The sequence below is a fragment of the Pteropus medius genome, unplaced genomic scaffold (assembly GCF_902729225.1).
Source record: "Pteropus medius unplaced genomic scaffold, Ma_sr-lr_union100, whole genome shotgun sequence".
Classification (NCBI taxonomy): Eukaryota; Metazoa; Chordata; class Mammalia; order Chiroptera; family Pteropodidae; genus Pteropus; species Pteropus medius.
The window spans coordinates 3,972,906-3,996,252 of NW_024342471.1; the positions used below are offsets into that span (position 1 = coordinate 3,972,906).

Consider the following 23,347-nt stretch of genomic DNA (forward strand, 5'->3'; position numbering starts at 1 on the left):
CGAAGTACTTCACACATAGGTATTGCCTCTGACTCAACTCCACAAGGGAGTTGGGACCCACTTAGCACAGGCTGAAAAGAATTAATTGGCCACATTGTGTAGGTGGGTGAAATGGCACTTCTTGTTTGTTTTTCCAGAACAGACCGCAGGAGACTTAAAGAATTGGTACTCTCTGGGAACCTCACTACCCTGTTTGGCCCATTTCCCAGACTTGGGGATGTGGGCCGAAGCAGGAGCTAAGATGTCTAGGGCGTGGGGGACTTCCTGGGCAGAAAGATCTGGATGGTGAGTTAGTCGAGGTCTCATGGGGCTTGTGGCCAGCCCTCTTGCAGTTAGGTTTCTGTCAGTGGGCCCTTTCTAGAGCTTGGGCAAGTGGAAAGAGGGGGTTGGTAAGAGGAATGACAAGTCCACGGGAACCCAGAAAGATGTTCTCAATGAATCTGAAGCTAAGACAGCTGCAAAAAAAAGATGCTGCTGGTTGCTAAAGGGGTCCCAGTGGTGTCACCACACCCACATGGGAGTTCTTGATGGCTTAGCCAAGCTCTTCCCCTAGCTAAGTTTTCTGCCCTATCCCATCTCCTCAAAGCCCCTGTTCTCCCATACCAAGTACCTGCAGCATCATCTTGAGGGAGGTACCCAGAGATCAGGTCAATCTAGCCTTCAGCTCCATCAGCGTCACCCATGTCACAACCATTGCTAGCGACTGGGGGTTGGGGGCCTGCTGAAGCAGGAAGGCCCTGGTCCCATTGCCCTCCCTCTCCCCTGAGCCTCAGGCCCTAGGCCAGGGCTCAACAGACACAGGCAGCAGGATGGGGTTTCCCTTCTATTAGTCCAAGTCCTGAGCATGGCCTGGATGAGACATGGAGGTGAGGAGGCCCACGAGGCTCAGCAGTGTGGAAAGCAGCAGCAGGAAGGAGGCGGTGAAGAGCAGGGCTGGGAGGGCACTGAGTACCAGCAGCAGGACAGCAGGCAGCAGATGTCGCCACGCAGCGGCCACAACAGGCCAAAGGGAGCTCAGGAGATAGGAGCCAGTGGTGAAGAGTGCATGGCACAGCATCAGCGCCAGCAGCAGGTAGAGGATCCCCTCCAGGCTCCACAGCACACGCTGCAGAGGTTGCCTCCAGCTTGATGTGATCCACCACTGGGTCCAGTTCTGGGGCACATAGTACATGCACCAGCGCACCCAACCCTGCCGTGTGACCCAGGTCGACCAGGGCACCGCCGGCTGTGGCCCCTCGCCGGCCCCAATGGCATCGGTCTCCATTCTCAGCTGCTGCATCATGGCTGGTGCACCTAGGGAGAGGGCCAGGCCAGCTGCAGAAGCAGCCCTGGATATGCCTGGGACCTCAGGGCAGGTGGAAGTGCAGGGGTCAGGCGGGTACCAGCATGGGTGGGGTGGGGCTTCGAGCTGGGGCCTGGGTCTTACCTAAGTCATGTTGTTTCTTGCAGCGCCCAGGACGGCCTAGCACCCAGAGTCAAGGACTCTCTTTCACTCACCCCCACCCTCCCCAGAAGAGCCCCATTGTGACCCGAACTCGGGTGGGGTACAGCCAAGAAAGGAGCCACTGTAGGGTGTGAGCCTCATCTGAGACCCTCTCTCTGTGGACCTTTCAGGCTGGCAGGGGAGCCTGGGTAGTCCATAGATGTATTTCTCATGCTTTCTTGTGGGAAGCCCTCTTGGATCTCTGTCCCTTCCCTGATGGCTGATAACCAGTCCCTCTCTGCTCTCTTGCAAGTCTTTCTCTCTGAACCTTCATTCTTTAGAACCACAGAGGAGGCGAGAATGCCCAGCCTCAACCTGCAGGTTCTGAGACGGGCTCCCTGGGCTCCAACCCTGGGCTCCCTGTCCCTTATCTTGCCACTTTTAGTATCAGACCTAGGTATCCACTGTTCCTATTGTGGGGCTGGAGGTCTCCTGAGGTTCAGGCTGGGGACAATAGCGTACCCTCCCGCCTGCCCAGCCCAGGATGGAGGAAAGGAGGCCTAAGGAAGCAGCATGGCCAGTGTATTTCAGGCCCAAGGATGGAGGCAGAAAGCCAGGCCAAGCAGGGCCAAGGGCATGCCTCGCGCCCCCAGGAGCAGCCCTAGGCCCAGAAGCAGCAGTAGCAGAGCTTCCTGGAGGCGCAGTTGTCCTGTGGCTGCCACCATCGGCAAGAGTAGAGCCGCCTGCTGTCTTGGACCCTCACCGGCCCCCTGACTCTGGCCCCCTGTAAGAAGTGTGTGCTGTGGCCGGGTGGGACTTGCAGGTCTGTGGAGAGAGAGGGTAGGAGCTAGGCTTTGGGAGGTTGACCAGTGGCTCACTGACCCGTACCTGCCCACCTGCCAGGCTGCTGCCCACTTACCTGTGGAGCAGGTCAAAGGCCAGGAAGCTAACCAATAGCAGCAGCAGCAGGAAGGCTAGGCCAGCCATGGAAAAGACTGCCCGAATTGTCAACCCCAGTGCCCCCAGTCCTAGGACACTGTCCAGGAGCTGGGCTGGGCTAGGGCCCCAGGAGGATACATATGTACCTACTGGACTACCTGATCCCTCCCCAGCACCCAGGCCCCTGAGAGGGAAAGGGATAGGATAAGCAAGGGTGTGGGGCCTGGGTAAGCAGACCTGGGTCATGAAGAGAAGTGGAGGTTACAAAAGGGGGCTGTGTGGGAGGAGTATGGGAGGGGGTGGAAAACACTCAAGGGTGAGCTTGGGGAGTGGGGAATTGGGGTCTTGGGGAATCTCCCCTTCCCCACACACCCACTCACCAAAACCCCCTCACCTCCTCCCATTTTGGTCAGCCATTCTGGTACTGAGCAGCTGGGGCATTGTGACCTCTTGCCAGGTGGAGCCCTGGTTTAGGGAGTGGCTGCTGCTGGTTCTGGCGTCACAAGCAGCTGGTGGCCCAGGTGGGGCTTAGCCAGAGGAGGTCAGTGATTTCGGAGAACTAAGACTCAGCCTCTTGCCTCTGCTAATTCTCTGCCCCAGGGCTCTCCCATGGGGATCTGAGTTGATAAGGCAGCATTCTAACCCTATCACTACATGGGCAGCTGACCAAGGGAGGAAGGACTGCTTTCAAACCTGCAGGTTCCCAGAGCTGTAAGTCCAGGGACAAGTCATTCAATCTTCCCATCCAATGTTCTCTCTCCTGAGAGTAGGGCGATGCCTGTGGGTCCCTAGAGGGATTTTTCAGGACTGCAGCCCTGGAATGCAGAGATAGACTCTGCCAGGAAACAACCCGAGGCTTTCTGGGTCTGGGCTCCCACGTGACCTGCTACTTGGGAATGGGGCAGGAGGGGGCTGTTTAGGCATTCTAAGTACTACTATGGTTTGTGGGAGGTATTTTGGATACTGAGATTTTAGAAATGGCAAAGAGGGTGTGAATGTAGGAGGGCTACAACATAGTAACCTCCAAATTGCAGGTTAAGGTTACCCTCTGAGAATGAAATTAAGGAAAATGAACATGTAATGAAGAGATTGATCACCTTGGAAAGAAACTTACCCCCACTGATAATTTGTAACTAGGTGATGGTTCTGGAAGTTCTAGCATATCTCAGTTTAATGACTTGAGAGGCAAGAATGGAAATGCATCATAAATGGGAGAACTTGATCCTTGTCCACAAATCACACTTTGAAGGAAAACTGATGGGGGTGAGGAATGGAAGACAGTGGTCATACGGCCCCCAGGAGAGGAGGAGACAGAGCAAGAATCAGACTATATGTCTGCCTCCAGTGGGCCTTGTCCAAAGACTAAAGCTTAGTGACCTGACATTTTTGGTGGTGATGAGCTCAACAGCCCGTGGAGCCAGTGCCACCAGTCCCTGGGACCATTCATTGATTGCTTTCGCTCAGAGCAGTAAAGCAATGCCCACAAAATTCTAAGGGAAAATGATTTCCAGCCTAGAAACATATTTGTCCAAATGATTATCAAGTGTGATGCTAGAATAAAGACATTTTAAGCCATACGAGGTCTCAAAAATCGTACCTTGTGTACACTTTTTCTTAGAAAGCTACTGGAGGATGCGCTTCGGAAAAACAAGGAGAAGACAATATGAAAGATGAAAGAAGCTAAATACTAGAGATGTATGATGAGAAAGGCCTGGGATGTCAGCTGTGCTCCCAGGTGAAGAAAGCAAGGAACTCAGCCTGAAATCAAAAGATAGATAGATGCTCCAGAAGGCATGTCTCCAGAAAAAAAATGAAATTGATTATCTGCTGCTTTTAGACACATTCAAAATAAATGTCCAGTTCTGTTGGAAATTTTGGGATTGAATTAGCAATTGGTGCCTTGAAACCAAGCAAACGATAAAACAATTATTAACTCCAGGGAACACAAAAAGTTAAACAATAACATTTACATGGTCATCATATAAGCACTGAATATTGGCTCCAGTGATTTAGCTCTTAGGGGAAAATGAAAGGAGTGAAAGTGTATGTTTATGTCTTTGGGTGTGTATGGGTGGGAGGGCGGAAGCAAAGCTAAGTCCTTAATTCATATCAGGAAATCGACAGATAACATCTAAACATAGAAAAATCGAGAAATAGCAATAGAAACTTAGAGGTAAATACAAGGAAAAATAACAAAAAGAATTTAAAATGATTGACGGGAATGGAGAAGCATACAAAAGTCTTTTACAAGCCTAAATGTGATTTACCCCTGAAACTATATTACGTAGTATTTTAAGGAAAATGATTTAGTTAAAAAAAGCAAATTAATATAGGGTCATATTGTGGAGATCGGGGATATAACCTCTCACAATGAACGAAATACCAATTTCCTAATGTTATGTGGATGTACTCTTGTGGCTTGAGATAACATTTCCAGTGACAGCATCAAATACCATCAAACTGAGAAAGTTGTGAATTTCATGAATTTTAAGTGGAGGTACTTTAAACTTCCAACTAGTGCTTCTCAATCTTAAATGTGCATATGACTCTCCTGGGGTTGAATCCTCTGGAAATCTTATCAAAATGCAGATTCTGATTCAATAGGTCTGGGGCAGGGATTCTGCATTTCCAACAAGCTCCAGGGCATGCTGCTGCTGTTGGTACAAGGCTGCCCTTTGAGGAGCAAGGCTGTCAAAGATATTGATGTACAAAAGAGAGACAGCAGCGCCATGGGGAAGGTGAGAGAATGGGCATGTGGGGAGATGCCATCTAGATGCCACGGGAGTCCCCATCGATACTCACCTGCATCATAGGAAGAGCACCTAGTGGGCAGTGAGTTCTGCTTCAGCACCAGGGACAGGAGATTAGGAGGCACGGGCAACAGACAGATTCCACTACTTCTCTACTTGTGCAGCCAGACAGAGTGTTCTTTCTTTTCTCGATATTGTTTTATTCCATACATGTATATGGGGACAAGCTGTTTTCTCCACCTTTAATTCATTTGGTTAATTTCAGAGAACCCCTGGAACCACAGCAACTCTGGGAAGAATATATCGTTCCCATCTTACAGATGAAACTGAGGCTCAAAGAGGTGAAATTAGTATCCAAGGATACCCAAACAAAATAAATAGTAGAAGCCAGATGTGAAATTATGCCAGTGTGGCACCAAAGTCATCTGTCCTCTCAATCTCCAGCCACCCGACCTCACCAGGGAGCTAGTAGGAGATTCCTAGCCCATTCCTTAAACCAAAATCCCTTTTGGGCAGGTGTCCCCCCCAGTGTGGCTCGGTTGTGTTTTGCAACATATCCTCACCCTTGTGAGGCCACAAAAGATCCTCCACCTGGCTCCTGGGGCTAGAGATCTGGCTGTGTAAGTACCTGGGTGCAAACCTGCTGCTGTACCCTGAGACCCACTACCTCCAGAACCTGCTTCTGAGCTTCGTGGCTTTGCTGCCCCAGGTTCCTAGGGGCAAGGGCCAAAGGCAGTACCAGGCTGGGAGCATAGAGGGCTGTGAGGGGATGAAGTTATAAAGGGTCATGAGAAGGTGCTGAGGGGTTCAGGGGACATAGAGGGGTGCCAAGGGATCCTAAATGTTGCAATAGGACAGAGAGCAAGGGGTACAAAAGGATGAGAAGAAGGATGAAGGGGGCCACATGTGTCACAAAAGGTATGAATGTCCTGCAAATCCCAGCCCTAAGGGATTGGTGGGAGGTGGCCAACATACCTTATCCTGCCAGTCCCGTTAGGAGGCAGGTCTCCCAGTTCATGGCCTGCCATTTCCCCTCCCATAAAATCTGGTGCTGTTGGGAAGAGTCAACTTCCCTCCAGCCTTGCTTGTTTTCCTCTAACCTTGAATATATTATACACATGCTTTTTGAGTGCTGACTAGAGAACAGGCTCTTTTCTAGACTTCGAGGTGCAGTTGCGAACATTGGGGTGCAAAAGGCTCTTCTAGTGGGTTGCTTACCTCCTGTCGTGGGGGAGGAGGCACCCAACAGTGAACACACAACAAATAAAACGAGATAGTCTCATAGTGCTGAGTGCCTTGAAGACAATATAATAAAACAATATGAGAGGATAGACTGTGTGCAGAGGGTGGAGAATACTTTCATCAGAACGGTCAGGGAAGGCCTTTGAAAACAGGTGATATTGAAAGGCAATCTGAATGATGAGGATGCAAACTTGGTGAGCCAGTGCAAAGGCCCTGAGCCTGGATGGGGCTGGTGCACTGGAGGAACAGCTAGAATGTCTGTGTGGCTGGAGGAATATGAGCCAGGGGGTGAGCATGGGGAGATGAAGTGGGAAAGGTATGAGTGGAGAGCCTTATCATGAAGGGCCTTGCAGGTGAGTGCACTAGGGACTTAAGCCAGGAGGAACTTGACAGGATTTGGCTGCTGTGTGGGGTGGGACTTGGAGGGGGCAGGAGTCTCAAGAGGCTGAACTGTCTTAGCCTCAATACCACATTCTCTCTCACACCTCTCTGTGCAACTTGGATGAGGGTAGGGGCCAGAGACAGGTAATGGCCAGATTGGGCTTTAGCTGGAGCAGAACAGCCCACAGGACCTGTTCAGATCTGCTTCTCCATCCATTTGGTCTGCTGCACCGTCACTCTGCCCCTAACTCCGCCCCACGCTTCAGGGAGCGTGGGCTTTGGAGCGCCTACCTTGAGTTATTCTAAGTCCCTCTCTGGTGCCTGAGACCTGGCAGTGCCGTCCAGGCAGTCTAGGTGGGGCGCTCCAAGGCAGGACCAGGACCTTCGTGGGCCCTGGCCGGGTTACTCCCTTTCTGAGGGGGGCTCTCTACCCAGAGCACGCGGGGGCATCTACCCAGAGATGCCTGAGGCTCCAGACTTGCTTCTATGAAGTCGTCCCGGCCAGTGGTGGCCTCCATTCCTGAAGCTTGACGCGGTATTTCTTTCAAGACATCCTGCGAGATAGGGCCACCGAAATAGCGCCGAGACGCTGACTTCGGGTGATTCAAATTGTATAGATAGTGGCCCTGCAAAAAATATTTGCTCAGGCCCCGCATCCCCCAGAGAATTCCTGGCCACCTCTGGGGGGTTGGCGGTATCTCCCTGCGGGCTCCTTGCAAGGGCAAAACAACAGCTAGAGGCGCACACTGGACGCATTTCTTTCCTTCTGGGGAGGCAACCCTAGCATGGGGGTGTCAAAGGGGTCTCTGAGGGGGCATGGGCAGGGTCCTGCGCTCTGGAATCTCGCGAGTGAGGTAATCCTGTGGTCAGAAACCAGGGGCTGTGGGCCCTAGGAGGAGAATGAGGTGGGGGTGAGGAGGGAGAGGAGAGAACAGGACGCCCAACAAGCCTCAGCCCATCCACCCCCGGCCTCAGCCGCCTGGGTATCGGCTCGGGCTTCTCTCCTTGGATTATGTAACACCAGAACGTGGCAGCCTGGTGAGCAGAGGAGGGGAGGGAAAGGAGAGAGGGGAGGCGGGGCTGGGGTGATGGTGGTGGTGGTGGTGGTGGGATTCGCCGCCTCTGGCTGGGCCCCTTCAGAAAGATTCCTGGAGGGCCAGCCCTCCTCCTGCCCCCAGCTCCCACCTCAGTTTCCCCTCACTCTTCTTTCTGTCCCACTCGCCTTGGTAGGTTGCCTCTGGTTCTGGATGGGTTTCCCTCTTGAGTTGTAGTTTCCTCCCCCAGAGTTCCCAGCTTTGCTGCTTTGGCCATGTGAATAGCCCCTCTGAGCCTCAGTTTACCAGTTTGTATAAAATGGGGTTGGATTGAGAGGCCATGTGTAAAGCGCCTGGCATGGTGCATGGCACAAAATAGGTGCCCACTACAGGACAGGCGCCTCAGCGAAACCGCGGCTGCGGAGGGGCTTTGGAGGCTATGAAGGGCAGCGCCGGAGGGAGGCCGGAGAGGGAGGGCTATGATCAGTGAGTGCAGAGACCCTTGGCCGCCCGTCGGGGGTCCGCCGGGTTAGTTCCGCCCCAGCCCTCCCCTCCCGGGTCCGAGGCCAGCTGGCGGGCTGTGGGCGGGCCAGAGGCCGCAGGGGGCGTGCGGCGGCGGCAGGAAGGGGCGGGGGGCTCGGGAGCAGCGGGCAGGAAGAGACGGACCCACCGACCGCCGCCGTCCCGCGCGTCCCCACCTCAGGACCTCGCCATGTGGGGTCTTCTGCTCGCCTTGGCTGCCTTCGTGCCCGCCGTCGGTCAGGGCTTGGGGGCGCCCAGCACCTCCGTGTTGGGCCTTGTGCCACCCATGACCACCGAGGCCGCGATCTCAACCCCGGTCCCGCGTAGCAGCCCAGCACAGCAGCCAGCGGGAAAGGATAACGGTGAGCTCTCGGCCCCAGCGCCGGCCTCTCCCGCTGGTCCACTTACCCGTCTCCTTCCCCAACACACACATACACACACAGGCAAGCAAGGCGCGCACACACACACACACACACTTTCCCATCCCTCCCCAATACAAGCACGCTTTCCGGTCCCCTTCCCAACAAACACACACACACACACACACACACACACACACACACACACTCCTCACCACACACACTCACACACACTGTCTGGTGCAATGGATGCTGACTCAGCAGCCCCAGTTCCCAGCCGGACCAAGTCAGCAGTCCTGGGACAGGAGCCAGTGGGATGTTGCCTCTTCCAGCCTCAAACCTTCCCTTTTTATAGATGAGGAAACTGAGACCAGAGCCAGGAATTGGGGAGAAAGAGGTAAAGACAAAGGCACTGACACTAAGGGGTTCAGAGCAAGGCTGTAGGAGAGAGCTTGAGGGCACAGGCTAGAAGGAAGGAGCAAGAGAAAAAGGGAAGGAGAGCACTCTGCTGAGGCTGCCTGGAGAAATGGGGTGTTTTCTAAGGAGGGGAGAGGCAAGTGAGTAGCGATTAAGGAGGGCTTCTCAGAGGAGGCAAGTAGACATTGGGTCCTTGCTCATAAGGGGTGAGCATCTCTGAATCAGGAAGAGCTGAAGAGGAGGGCAGCCAAGAAGTAAGCCATGTGTGCAAAGGCACAGGGGCACCAGACAAGAAAGTGTACAGCATGTTCTAGAGCTTGAGTGGGTGAAGAACTAGTGGCACCTGCCCTGTGCAAGGCCCTGGGCTGAAGAGTGAACAGGACACAGGCTCAGCTCTCGGAGGCCTGAGCACCCAGGTAGACCTGGATTTGAGGACAGGATGTTTCAGCCCAGAGGGCAGATGCAGCGATCAAGGTGGCACAGGGGCTTTGGGAGACTCAGTCTAGAGCTAAGGAGGGCTCCTCAAAGGGCATCAGATGTGAAGGAAGAATGGGACTTAGGCAATAAAATCACAGGTAGTGAGTGGTATGATGGGGAGGGGACAGCCAGTGCAAAGGCCTGTAAGTAAAGAACCAAATAGTTCCCAGAGGCTGGGTATAGCTCTCCATTGGAGAGGGTCAGAGGAGGCTGACCAAGCATGTCGTCACTCCAGGAGAGAAGGAACTGAAGGATTGGCTGGAGAAGCAGGTTGAGATCAGACTGAAGGCTGTCTAGTCCGTGCTCAGGTCCTCAGATACTTGTGGTCGGGCCTCTATGGGCTTGCACGCCTTCTTGGGCTGGCAGACCTTTCCATCTGGACTTTCATGCCATCCTTCCCTCCTCTGGTGCTGTGCCTTTCTGGTCTCCAGGGACCTCACAACAGCATGTTCGGATTCGAGTCATCAAGAAGAAAAAGGTTATTATGAAGAAGCGAAAGAAGCTAACTCGCCCCAGTACCCTGGTGACTTTCAGGCCTCCAGTGGCCACCAGCACTGCAGGAGCACTTGACCTTTCTAAGGAGCAAGAACCAGGTACCACCCCTCTACGGGCTCTGCCCAGACTTGCAGTCCCTAGGCATATATGTACTAACGTAACTCCTAACCTCGTGGGCATAGGCATGTTCCCAGCCTGCCCAGCACACGGGCAAGCTTAGACTCAGCTTCCCACCTGCCCTGACCATTCTCTCTCTGGTCCTGTCTCACTGCTGTCCCTGCCTCAGGCTGTCCACCTTTGGGCCTAGAGTCCCTGCGAGTTTCAGATAACCAGCTTGAGGCATCCAGCAGCCAGTCCTTTGGTCTTGGACCACACCGAGGACGGCTCAACATTCAGGTCAGCACCCTGGCTCAGAGCAAGGCAACCCCTAGAACCTTCTTTCCTGCCCCTTCTCCCCACAATCCTGGCCCACCCCACACTGCCCACTTTGGCCTGATCACCATGTCCTGTGCCCACAGTCAGGCCTGGAGGATGGTGATTTATACGATGGAGCCTGGTGTGCTGAGCAGCAGGACACTGAGCCGTGGCTTCAGGTGGACGCTAGGCATCCCACCCGCTTCTCAGGCATTATCACCCAGGGCAGGAACTCTGTCTGGAGGTGAGGCAGGCTAGCCCCAGGCCAGGAAGTCATGGGCAGACTCAGGAGGGCTGGGGTGGGAGTCCTGAGGGCCACTGATGATCTCTTCCCACCCCTCCTTCCAGGTACGACTGGGTCACCTCATACAAGGTCCAGTTCAGCAACGACAGTCGGATCTGGTGGGGGAGTAGGAACCGCAGCAGTGGGATGGATGCGGTGCGTGGTGCCATTGTGGCTGGGGCTCTCTAGGCTGGGAGCTGGGCACCAAGCTCACTGTAGGGTGCTGGGCTGGGTTGGGGCTCTTCTGGGGGCAAGGAACAGATGCCCACTTGGGGATTTCAGGAGAGAGGGGGTTGTTGTCAGGATCGGTGGTGCCAAGCAGGCAGCCTCGGGAGCCAGACTGCTTTGGAACGTGCCCAAATTCTGCCCAAATACTTCTTCCACTGGGTGGGTGCCACTTCATGCCACAACTTCCTGCTGGAACACCCCTTCTGGCAGTGGGATCACTGGTCCTTGCATCACCTCTCACCTCCCCATATCATGGACCTCTTTATACACCAGGCTACAATGGCTGGCTTTAAGATTGGCTGCTCCTGAGTCACATGGACATATTGGTCTAATGAGCTATGACCCAGGCAGAAAGCATGGCTGCCTAGGGCTGCCTTTTAGCAGGGCCTGTGGGCCAGGGTATGTGTTTGACACTGAATAGAAGTCTCCAGCTGAGCCCACCAGGGTGGTTTGATGAGGAATTTGGAAGCCTTAGCACCTTCCCTGGATCCTAGATTAGGTTGCTGGCTTTTGAGCAGCCCCACCAAAGGACTTAACGTTCCCAGGTCTTTCCTGCCAATTCGGACCCAGAGACACCAGTGCTAAACCTCCTGCCTGAACCCCAGGTGGCCCGCTTCATTCGCCTGCTGCCCCAGACCTGGCTTCAGGGAGGCGCGTCGTGCCTCCGGGCAGAGATCCTGGCCTGCCCAGCCTCAGGTGGGTAGTCAGACAAGGGCTGGATGGGCAGGGTACAACTTGCACTGGGAGCTCACCCATTACCATGAACTCACCCTCCTCCAGACCCTAATGACCTATTCCCTGAGGCCCCTGCACTGGGATCCTCTGATCCTCTGGACTTCCGGCATCACAATTACAAGGCCATGAGGAAGGTCAGATATAACCTCTATGACCCAGGAGGGAGTAACTGCCTAGCTCAGGTCCCCTTTCCACCAGAGTATAACCTGCTGCAACTACTGTAATGTCCCCTCTTTCATCCTTGCTGTCTTACTCTTTTCCGAGCCTCCCCCTCCTGTGTTGTTCCATGGTGCCCCCATCTGTGTGGGCCACCACTGGCTTTTATAAGTCCCTCCACAGCCACATGGGATCTGACCCCTGAGTCTTATCCTCCCATTCCACACGCTACCCACCGCTTCCGCCAGCTAATGAAGGAGGTGAACGAGCAATGCCCCAACATCACCCGCATCTACAACATTGGGAAGAGCCACCAGGGCCTGAAGCTGTATGTGATGGAAATGTCGGACCAGCCTGGGGAGCATGAGCTGGGTACTGGCAGGTGGGGTGGGAGAGGTAGGCACAAGGAAGGGCCTTGGGTGCGAGTCAGCTTCGAGCCCCTGTGTGCTCCCAGGAGAGCCGGAGGTGCGCTACGTGGCTGGCATGCACGGGAATGAGGCCCTGGGGCGGGAGTTGCTCCTGCTCCTGATGCAGTTCCTGTGCCACGAGTTCCTGCGAGGGGACCCCCGGGTGACCCGGCTGCTCACAGAGACGCGCATTCACCTGCTGCCCTCCATGAACCCTGATGGCTATGAGACTGCCTTCCGCCGGGTAGGCCACCTGGCACGAGGGCCACCCTGCTCCTTCTCTACAGGTGCCTGGAATCTGCTTGGCTAAATAAACCCCTTTCCCATCAGGGTTCGGAGCTGGTGGGCTGGGCAGAGGGCCGCTGGAATCAACAGGGCATTGACCTTAATCATAATTTTGCTGACCTCAACACACCACTGTGGGAAGCAGAGGATGATGGGCTAGTGCCCAACACTGTCCCCAACCACCACCTGCCACTGCCCACTTATTATATCTTGCCCAATGCCACTGTGAGTATTCTGGGGGCAATGGTGGAGGGTCACCCTGGAGGCCCTTGTCTCTGTCTCCTGCCCCTCCTGACCTGCCCCTGTCTAGGTGGCTCCTGAAACGCGGGCAGTGATCGATTGGATGGAGCGGATCCCCTTTGTGCTCAGTGCCAACCTCCATGGGGGTGAGCTCGTGGTGTCCTACCCATTTGACATGACTCGGACTCCGTGGGCTGCCCGCGAACTCACGCCCACCCCGGATGATGCTGTGTTTCGCTGGCTCAGCACCGTCTATGCTGGCACTAATCGGGCTATGCAGGACCCAGACCGCCGACCCTGTCACAGCCAGGACTTCTCCTTGTATGGCAACGTCATCAATGGGGCCGACTGGCACACGGTCCCTGGGAGTATGTGCTCAAGGGTGGAGTAACCCTGTCTCCATAATCCTACCCCAATAAGACAACCTGCTGCCAGTGCTGGCGTCAGTTACCACTGGGGAGTGTTTCCCAGAGGAGGGCACCAGGGGTGCTGGGGCTCCCATCCTGCCCTGTGGGCTCCAGTGTCTGTGGTTCCCCTAGGCATGAATGACTTCAGCTACCTACACACCAATTGCTTCGAGATCACTGTGGAGCTGTCCTGTGACAAGTTCCCTCATGAGAAAGAGCTGCCCCAGGAGTGGGAGAACAACAAAGATGCCCTCCTTACCTACCTGGAACAGGTCCGATCTGAATCCCCACCCCCAACCTGCCCATGTTACTCCTGACCCGCCTGCTTTCCATTCAGGTCGCAGCTCCCACCAGGGGTCATCTGAGCTTTCTGACTCACTAGATGCCACGGGTCATCAGATTGACTTGGAGAGCCATAGGACAGGAAGCACAGTTTGCCAGCAGGGCAGTGTCAGACACTGTTAGCCAGTAGGAGTAGACACGACAGCAGTTCAGGTGGTGGTCCACAGAGCTGTCCCAGAGCTGTTCTCAGGAGGGCTGTTCTCCGAAATGACTCACATTAGGCAAGTGCAGGAAGCGCCATGGCACAGATGCTTCGTATTCCACAGGAACTCATGTCCTTTATAAGTATAGCTTCCAAGGGTTCCTAAATGACAAGCCCATAACAAGGGTCACTGAACTTGGGGAATCTCAAAGAGACACCTTTCTACCAGGTACTTATAATTCTCCCAGTCCTGATGCAATTTATCAGCAGGAGGTATTTTTACCAGAATGTTGTCATCTAGGAACGTAGTACACATACCACTTATATCAAGTTTGCAGAGGAAAAGAGCCAGCAAATGAAACGAAGGTCACATTTTCAGGCAGAAGGGTAAGGGTTTTGGTAACCTTTCCCCACACAGGTGCGCATGGGCATTGCAGGAATTGTGCGGGACAAGGACACGGAGCTCGGGATTGCTGATGCTGTCATTTCTGTTGACGGGATTAACCATGATGTAACGACGGGTGTGTGTGGCGGGGGAGGGGATGGTAATGGTGGAGGCGTGGGAGGGCTGGGTCAGAAGCTGAGGATCATTGGGCCCTGATTTTGCCTTTCACTCCTCCCAGCGTGGGGCGGGGATTACTGGCGCCTGCTGACCCCAGGGGACTATATGGTGACCGCCAGTGCTGAGGGATACCACACAGTGACACGGAGCTGCCGGGTCACCTTCGAAGAGGGCCCTGTTCCCTGCAATTTCCACCTCACCAAGACTCCCAAACAGAGACTGCGAGAGCTGCTGGCAGCTGGGGCCAAGGTGCCCCCAGACCTTCGGAGGCGGCTGGAGCGGCTGAGGGGGCAGAAGGATTAACACCCCCAGCTGGAGAACCCCAGAGCCTGGGGCAGGCTGGACCTGTCCAGAACTAAGGGGGACTAAGAGAGAGGGACAAAGTGGGAGAAGAGGTGCTCAGGCTCATTAAAGCTACTTGGCACCTCAGCCAATCTTCCTGTGATCTCTCTGTCTCAGATTCCCTCACCCCCAGGCAAGGCCTCAGCTTCTCCTCCTGCTCAATCCTATCTATTCTGCTCACACTTGCACAGTCCTATCAGTTGTCTTCTGGAAAAATAGTGTGGAAAGAGGACCTCACTGGGGTTCTTCTTGAACCTAGGTCTTAGCAGAGCAACTCATCTCATTAACCCATCACTTCTGTAGCAGGCACCATATAGTGCTGTTAAACATTCTGGAAGCACCTGCTCAATGCTAAGCATGCAAAGGAGTCAAGAATAAGCAGTGCTCACCCAGTCTCTTGAGGCTCCCAGTCAAGAAGGGACAGATCAGTACAATGTGAGGTGTGCCAAGGTGGAGGCTGGCTGCTGAGGGAGCACAGACAGGGGAGATGCATACATGCACTGCAGATCAAGAGGGACTCAAATGGTCAGGGATGCAATAGAGGTGATGGTTCTAGAACTTCAGATGGGAGGTGAGCTAAGTGCAGGGGTGTGGACAGGGACAGCTCTAACGAGAGAACCAAAGATACAACACCTGAGTATTTGAATTTGCTTCACCAGTCATTTTGGAAAGCGTTGGTAAATGATAGGATTTGATTTGTTTCTTTCAGACTGAAGAAGTTATGTGTCTGTGTATTGCCAGGAAAACAACCCATTAAATTATTAGGAAACAGGGAAATTTGATGCTGGACATTAGATATAAACATATTGGAAGAGCTGAATGAGAAAAAAGAAGGGAGTTTTACCTAGAATTTAGGAAGCTGAGAATACCATTGGTCTGGAGTTTATAAGCCTATATTTGCTGATGTTGGTGCTAGAGCCTACAATGACCTGGGATCACCAGTGATCACTGTGGTCACCTGCCATGACTAGTGCCAGAAGAGAATAATTTCTCCCTTCCACTATCTAATCTCCAACCTATGAAGTACACTGGCAAAATCTAACTATAACCTGGCTTGCAAGGAATCCCACATAATGTAGTTTTCAGGCTTCCAGCCCCCTGCAATTCAGAGGAGAGCTTGCAAGGGCAGGAATGGAACAGATTTTAATAAGGTGAAATATGCCACAAAGATATCCACACAGCCTTTTGTCATGTAAGCTCTGCCTAGTGCTGGGCTGCTGCATTGTCTTTGTTTCTTGAGGTGTCTCTGTCTCTGCCTCTCATATTTTCAATCTCAGATCACCATGAGGAATTCATGCCATATCTCCCATCTCCTTGCTCCTTTTCTCCCCACCTCCAACTCCTCCTCTGTATCACTCTTTCCAAATTTTTTTTTTGTTTTTATTCATTGAAGTTTAATATACCAAATGAAAGGTGCTCATAAGTGCACGTCTTATTGGCAGAGTGACCCAGCTATATACTACAATAAACTTACTTCAAATATAGAAATATAGGCATCTTTAACGTAAAAGAATGAAAAAATGTATTAATGTATCATGCAAAGATTAATCAAAAGAAAGCAGGACTGGATATCTTAATATTAGATAAAGTTGACTTCAGGGCAAATAACATAACCAGAGACAGAGAGGAACATTATATAATAATACAACTGAACACACCCAGGTTTATCCCTTGGGTAGCCTAGAATCAGTTAGTTCAGCATAACTGAAATGGCATGTGAACTCCCCTAGCTGATGTCCAAGCTCTAGATTTCCCCCAGCTTCTAGCAAGACATTCGCCTGGCCAAAAATCTCCTTCCATTACATAGTTACCACGGGACTCCCAGATCCCTCCTACTTTCCTCATAAATATGTAAAGTAGAATGAAAATGGGGCCCTTGTCCTTGAGCTCTTTTAACAGTGAGATCTGCCCTGCCTGGCCTAGCAACCCACCTTTGGATAAAGGGACTTCTGAGTGATACATACATTCTCCCAACTCTTTGCCTGAAAGTACCCTCCAATAAATTCCAAATAATTATGTCTATACCATGTGTCATTAGAGATGTTTGCCTTTGCATTCCACTTGACATATATGACAAGATGAACACGTCAGCATGATCTAGTAAAATTGAAGACACAGATGTCCTGGGTGTACAATGTATACTATAGAGAAACTCTTAACACATGTGCAAAAAGATGCATGTACATGAATGTTTATAGCAGCCTTATTTGTAATAGACCCAAATTGGAATCAACCCAAATATCCATCAAGAGTAAAATGTAGAGCTTTTCAGAAATGGCAGCTCCGCTGGCAGGTATGTTCTCTGGGCAGCCACCCAGACCCCCATTAGCCCCTCCGGGACTCCCTGGCCAGGGTTCGCTTCTTTGGGCCACTCCTGACACTCTGAGATCTTCTCCGAGTACCTTGGAGGATGAGTTGGAGTCATCTTTCGAGGCTTGCTTTGCTTCTCTGGTGAGAAGCAAAGCAAGTCTCGAAAGATGACTATGTCAATGGCACGGATCAGGAAGAAATTCGAACTGATGTTGATAAGTGTATCCAGAAATTTTTGGATATTGCGAGAAAGACAGAATATTTTTTCCTACAGAAAAGATTGCAATTATCTATCCAGAAACCAGAGCAAGTAATCAAAGAGGATATCTCGGAGCTAAGGAATGAATTACAGTGGAAAGATGCTCTGGTCCAGAAGCACTTGACAAAGCTGCAGCATTGGCATCAGGTGCTGGAGGACGTCAGTGTGCAGCACAAAAAGCTGGCCGACATCCCTCAAGTCTCCTCGGCCTACCTCTCGCAAGCGGCTGCTAATGTCCCTGCGCCTATGAAGCAGACCTGAATAAAAGCCACCTGAAAGCGAGCTGCTCTATGAGTCAACCTAAACACAGATTTTTTTTTTCTTTTTTTCCAAACATCACTTTTTGGGGACATGACATTTTAGAAGAACTCTGCCAGAGAACGAAATGATTTTAGTTTCATGCTCTCACCTAAAAATTTCCCCCTATTTTTTATAAGCTGTTATTCTTGAGTACTTTATAAAAATGCCTTTAGCTTTGGTAAACCAAGTAAATTTTTTTTTTTTTAGCAAAATGTAGACTGTTAGTATGATGCCACTTACAGATCCCTTATTTCTTTTTTTCTACTTGTATTTAAAAATTTTTTGTATAACTTAACTTGTATTTACAGTTTTAAATGAGATTGTGTCATCTGAGGGAAGAACAGTTTGTATGATCTGATCCGTGAATACGAGGGTGAGGGTTTTGTTTATAGGTCTTTGATGTGGTATTATGTAAAAATGTGTAAATTTGCTATTTCAAGACTTTGAATTACCTCAAGAGGAGGAGTCTAATGCAACAATGTAATGCTCCCAGAGTTCTCAGAATGAGGATATTCTGTAAATAGGTTGGAAGAGTATTGTAGTTAGGGTATTATTACAGTAGGATCCTTAAGTTGATGTTGACTATTTGGGGTAAGTTTATATGTTGCGTGACGTTTATTTACTTTTTGGGGTTGGGGAGATGTAGCAGGAGCAGTGATATGCCAAATTTTGTTATGTTCTGCACTAATGAATTAGTTTAAGCAAACAGTGACCCTGTTCTCAATAGCATGACTTGGGCACAGGTGTAGTTTAAGGATGAAAAAAAAAAGAGTACAATGTAGAATAAAATATGGTCCATTTATGCAATGGAATTGTATACAAGAATGAAAATAAACAACCTCTATACATATACACCATAGATGACTCTCGCAAAAACAATTTTGAATGAAATAATCAAAACACACGGAAAATTGATTTATATTGTTTATAGGTGTATGAGTCATAAAATAATAAAGAAAAGCAAGGATGTGATTATGAACAAATTCAGGATAGTGATTGATTCTGGGAGAACAATGGAGCGATAATGAGGGAGAAAGAAATGAGGGGCTTCTGGAATGCTAGCAACATTCTTTTCCTTTACCTGGTGAGAGTGCGGTTGTGTTCACTCAAAAATATATGTTGAACGTTGTGTGAACATTTTATGTACTTAAAAAGTATCCACTTTCATTTATTAAAAATTTGCATATGATAAAATTCATTTTTTTGATGTACACTTCAATGAGTCACATGTATAGATTTTTCCGCCACAGACACAGACATAAAGAATTCCCTTGTGTTGTCCTTTTGTATTCAGACTCTCCTCCCATCCCAATTCTAGGCAAGCACTAATCACTGTTTGTTTCTATTTTCACTTTAACTCAATGAACTCTCAGCAAGATAAACTCAAAAGAGATCCACATTGAGACATAGAATCAAATTGTCAAAAGACAAAGACAAAGAAAGGAACTTGAAGCAGCAAGAGAGAAGCGGCATATCAGGTACAAGGGACAAAGAAAAAAAGGTTTTGTTGATTTAAAAAATTGGATAGTTTGTTTTTTTATTTTTGAGTTTTGAGAGTTGGATTCAAGTCTTTTGTCTCATATGTGATTTGCAAATATTTCCCCACAATCTATCGCCCATCTTTTTATTCTCTTAATAGTGTTTGCAGAGCGGAAGTTTTAAATTTTGACAAAGTTTAATTTATTATTTTTTTTCTTTATAGATGATACTTTTTGTGTCCTATCCGAGAACTCTTTGATTAACCAAAACCCATGGATTTCCCCCTATGTTTTCTTCTGAGAGTTTTATAGTTTTACATATTACGTTTAGACTTGTAATCTCTTTTGAGTTAGTTTTTATGTATATGAGATGTAAGTCAAGGTTTATTTTTTTTGCATATAAAGGTTCAGTTTTTCCAGCATCTTTTGTTAAAAAGACCATTCTTTCTCCATTGAAAGAACATACCTTTGTACCTTTGTTCAAAACCTATTCACCATAGTTGTGTGGGTCTATTTCTGGAATTTGTAGTCTGTTGCATTGGTATGTATCTGTCCTTTCACCAATACCACACTGTTTTGACTATTGTAGCTTTATGACACATCTTAAAATTGGCTAGTCTGCAAATGCAGAAGAATGAAATTGGACCCTTATCCAAAATTAGCTCAAAAATGGATCAAAAATCTAAACTTAAGAGCTAAAACTATCAAATTCCTAGAAGAAAATGAGAAAATCTTTATGACATTGGATTTGTTTGATAATCTTGGATATGAAACCAAAAGCACAGGCAACAAAAGAAATGATAAATTAGACTTAATCAAAGTTAAAACCTTTTTTTTTCTTTGCTTTGTAGTCAGTATATTAAGGAGACATTCATACATTTCAAGAATTGCTTAAATTCTAATATCTAAATTTAAGCTTGCAATCATGACTTTTAAACATACAATTAAAGCTATTTATCGTAATTGCTATACTATCAGCACTGAATTACAGTTACTTTGGAGCATAAGTTAAATGGTTTAAAGTAAGACTACAACATACCTAAAAAATACCTTCCTATTTCACACATGTAAATTACTCCTCCATGTAAAGTTCTCATCACCCTAACTTCTAAGTTAGCCTGATCTGGAAGTCATTACTCTCAGGTTTATCATGGTCCAAAGAGAAGGAAAAAAAATGTAACCAAGGACTGATATAGTTATAGACATTTAAAAAAATGATGGCATGGCGGAAGGGAATGCAGTTCTACAAGTACAAGCCCTCAAGAAGCTGCTTATCATGATAAACTCCTTCTTTAGAAGGGTATCATTTCTATCACTGATACCACAGCTAAATTATATAGCACACCATCTTTAAGTATCAATTGAGGCGATAGAATAAATGTAGAGGCATCACAATGAATCCTACTTAACACAACTATACAGACTAACACTTCTCTACAAATTAAGTTCTATGTCTGATTGCCAGTTGGATACAGAGTTTTAACTTCATAGCTTAACAATTAAGGGTCATACACCGAAGTCTATGCATATACTTAGCATTTCAGGCTAAGCTATTCTATGCACATAGATGAAATTAATTACAAAGTATGGCCTAACAAATGCTAGAAGAAAATTTTTTTAATTAAAAAAATTTTTAAATATTTTTTTAGGGGAAATTTTTTTAAAATAGTTTTTATAGGTATTAAACTTATCTTGCACACTGAAGTCATCATATATAAAGGGAAAAATCAGAGCTTTTATATTTGAGTTTATTCTTCATTTAACTTTTAAAACACTACTATAGTTGAATATCAAAATAAAAACAATAGCAAGTAGTGAGCATATTGTAATTACAGCCCTTTGTTCATTCACTACAGCATATACAGCCAGCAATGAGTGTTATTCTCTGGCCCATTAAGAGGTCTGACATTGAACATCACCCTTAGCACGATGTTCATCATCTTTATGTGCTTCTTCGTTGTAAAGGTGCTGTCTTTCTTGATTTGGATCATAGCCCACCACTCCTACCTGGTCCATTTCTCAATCTCTTCTACTTCCTTCCCTTCAGGTAGGCGTTTTTTTTAAGCAAAGAGAGTTTATTAGGAGAGAGAAAGCAATTCTGAGGAAAGTTTACCTAAATTCGATGATTAGGTGACTCTTTTCATATGGTCTATGATAAATTGGCATGACTTCATTTTACACACTCTTGATATCCCTATACTTGACAATCTGACCTGTATGAGAGGTGATGACGACAGTTTGGTTGTCAGGAGGAGATATTGGCTTTTGGAAGCCACACAAGACTTCAACCAGCTGTATGTCCATACACATGAAAAGGTCTTCTCCTCATTGAGTAAAAACAACATGGCCCTTCTGATCTAAAACAATGATGATATCTCTGGGCTTCAGTCCTGGTTCTTGGTCTCTTTCACCATGGAATGTACTCTTCCGGCCATCTTTCATACTTTTGTCAATATGAACTTCTAGAATCTTTTTCTCTTGAACTATCTTCCTTCCTTCACATCTTTTACATCTGTCTTTGAGACTGATCCATCTCCCATGGCCCTGGCACTCCATGCACACAGACTGAATTGGCTGAACCATTCCATGTCCTATCTGATGATTTCTTATTTGCATCCCATACCTCGGCAATTGGGACGGCACTCTACTGCTCATTTCTCACCACCTCAGCTTTCACATTTGTCACAAATCACATTCTTTTGCAGAACTAGTTTCTTGTTACACCATTTTATAAATCTTCTAAAGTTACTGAGAGTTGATGAACAACATTTTACCTCTCCTTTCTCGCTGTATCCTACTACTTTCCAAAAAATGTATCAAAGATGTCCATGGGAAGCCAAAACCGAACCACCTCCATCTGCTCCATCTTCTTTATTTGCCTGTTTCCTTTTATCACAAAATTCCCTTTTCTTTGCATCAGAGAGCACTTTACAAGCTTGAGAAATCTGTTCAAACTTCTCTCCTTCATTTGGATTCTTATCAGGGTGGTACTTCAAGGCCAATTTCCTCTAAACCTTTTTTTAATTCTTCCTGGGTGGCATTGAGTTTGACCTTCTAAACATCATAGTAAGTGGTTTCTTTTACCATTTTTGAAAGCCAATGAGCAGGGAGAGGCAGGTGTGGGAGAGTGGGAAGGAGCACATTGCTGGGCACAGCTGGGGCAGCTGCTGCTCCTCTGCTTCTCACCCAGTGTTCTGGAAAGTTCTGCCAAAATTAAAAACTTGTACATCAAAGAACACAAGAGAGAGTGAAAAGGCAATGCACAGAATGGGGAAAATATTTACAGAAATATCAAAAAAATATTAAAAACTTCTATAATTCAACAATAAAAAAACAAACCAATTCAAAAATGGGCAAAAGCCTTGATCACATTTCTTCAAAGAAGATATACAAATGGCCAATAAGTACATGAAAAGATGCTCAACATCATTAGTCACTAGGGAAACACAAATCAAAACCACAATGAGATAGCACTTCACACCCATTAGGTTAGCTATTACCAATAAAATGAAAAATAATGAGAGTTGGCAATAATGTGGAAAAATTGGAACCCTTGAGTAATTGCTAATGAGAATGCAAAATGTTCCAGCTGCTGTCGAAAAGAATTTACCAGTTCCTCCAAAAGTCAGACATAGAATTAGCAAATGACCTAGCAATTTCATTCCTAGATATATACCTCCAAAAATTTAAGCAGAAACTCAGATACTTGTATACCAATGCTCATAGTACCATTATTCACAATAACCAAAAGGTAGATACAACCCAAATGTCTACCAAAAACTAAGTAAATAAACAAAATGTAGTATACACATACAATAGAATATTACTCAGCCATGAAAAGGTATGAAATTCTGATACAGGCTCTAATAAAGACAAAACTTATTAGCAAAACAATTCTGCTGCGTAAAATAGTCCAGACACAAAAGGACAAATATTATATGACTACATTTATGTGAGAATAGGTAAATTCATAGAGACAGAAAGTAGAACAGAGGTTATCGGGGACTGGCGGGGAGGGGAATAGAGAATTATGATTTAGTGGGTACAGTGTTTCTGTTTGGGTGATGAAGAAGTTCTGGAAATAGACAGTACTTTTAGCATTCAACATTGTGAATGTACTTAATGTCACTGATTGCACATTTAAAAATGCTTACAATAGTAAATTTTACAATTAAAAAAACTAAAAAACCCCACAAAACCCTACAAAAAATTGGCTAGTGTGAATCTTAAATCTTTGTTTTTCTTTTTCAAATTGTTTTGGCTATTCTAGATTTTTTTTTAACATTTAAATCTATGTACACTTTAGATTTAGCTTATCTATATCTACAGAGAATCCTGCTGGGATTTGGATAGGAATTGCATTAAATTTATAGATCACTTTGCGGGAGAAATGGCATCTTAAATGTACTACGTCTTTC

General features: G+C 48.0%; 4 protein-coding genes and 1 pseudogene across 5 annotated transcripts; 2 read left to right on the plus strand and 3 right to left on the minus strand.

The window, feature by feature from the left end:
- Nucleotides 1-826: 826 nt before the first annotated feature.
- TMEM239 (transmembrane protein 239) lies at nt 827-1,454 on the minus strand. Its single transcript, XM_039863673.1, has 2 exons — nt 1,423-1,454; nt 827-1,355 (listed from the first exon to the last, which is right to left on the minus strand). Exon 2 carries the CDS (start codon nt 1,280-1,282, stop codon nt 827-829), a length of 456 nt encoding a protein of 151 aa, XP_039719607.1. The 5' UTR covers nt 1,283-1,355; nt 1,423-1,454.
- A 556-nt stretch (nt 1,455-2,010) lies between these two features.
- Nucleotides 2,011-2,608, minus strand: CUNH20orf141 (chromosome unknown C20orf141 homolog). The gene is made up of 2 exons (XM_039863672.1): nt 2,343-2,608; nt 2,011-2,248 (listed from the first exon to the last, which is right to left on the minus strand). The coding sequence occupies exons 1-2, from the start codon at nt 2,606-2,608 to the stop codon at nt 2,011-2,013; spliced, it is 504 nt and encodes a 167-aa protein (XP_039719606.1).
- Nucleotides 2,609-8,386: 5,778 nt separating this feature from the next.
- On the plus strand, nt 8,387-14,674 carry CPXM1 (carboxypeptidase X, M14 family member 1). Of its 2 annotated transcripts, none has more exons than XM_039863897.1 (14): nt 8,387-8,653; nt 9,976-10,137; nt 10,326-10,435; nt 10,558-10,697; nt 10,802-10,892; nt 11,510-11,660; nt 11,745-11,833; nt 12,104-12,227; nt 12,310-12,506; nt 12,593-12,772; nt 12,858-13,155; nt 13,327-13,466; nt 14,097-14,199; nt 14,302-14,674. In XM_039863897.1, exons 1-14 carry the CDS (start codon nt 8,482-8,484, stop codon nt 14,541-14,543), a joined length of 2,199 nt encoding a protein of 732 aa, XP_039719831.1. In that variant the 5' UTR covers nt 8,387-8,481; the 3' UTR covers nt 14,544-14,674. The 2 variants fall into 2 exon arrangements, with proteins under 2 accessions (XP_039719831.1, XP_039719832.1); XM_039863898.1 differs by lacking the exon at nt 8,387-8,653 and adding an exon at nt 8,848-9,047.
- A 2,182-nt stretch (nt 14,675-16,856) lies between these two features.
- LOC120603310 (mediator of RNA polymerase II transcription subunit 28-like) lies at nt 16,857-17,412 on the plus strand. The gene is given in 2 exon segments (XM_039863674.1): nt 16,857-17,036; nt 17,038-17,412. Coding segments are annotated over 2 exon segments (555 nt in total).
- Nucleotides 17,413-20,822: 3,410 nt separating this feature from the next.
- LOC120603311 (dnaJ homolog subfamily A member 1-like) lies at nt 20,823-22,016 on the minus strand (annotated as a pseudogene).
- Between the last annotated feature and the right edge of the window lie 1,331 nt (nt 22,017-23,347).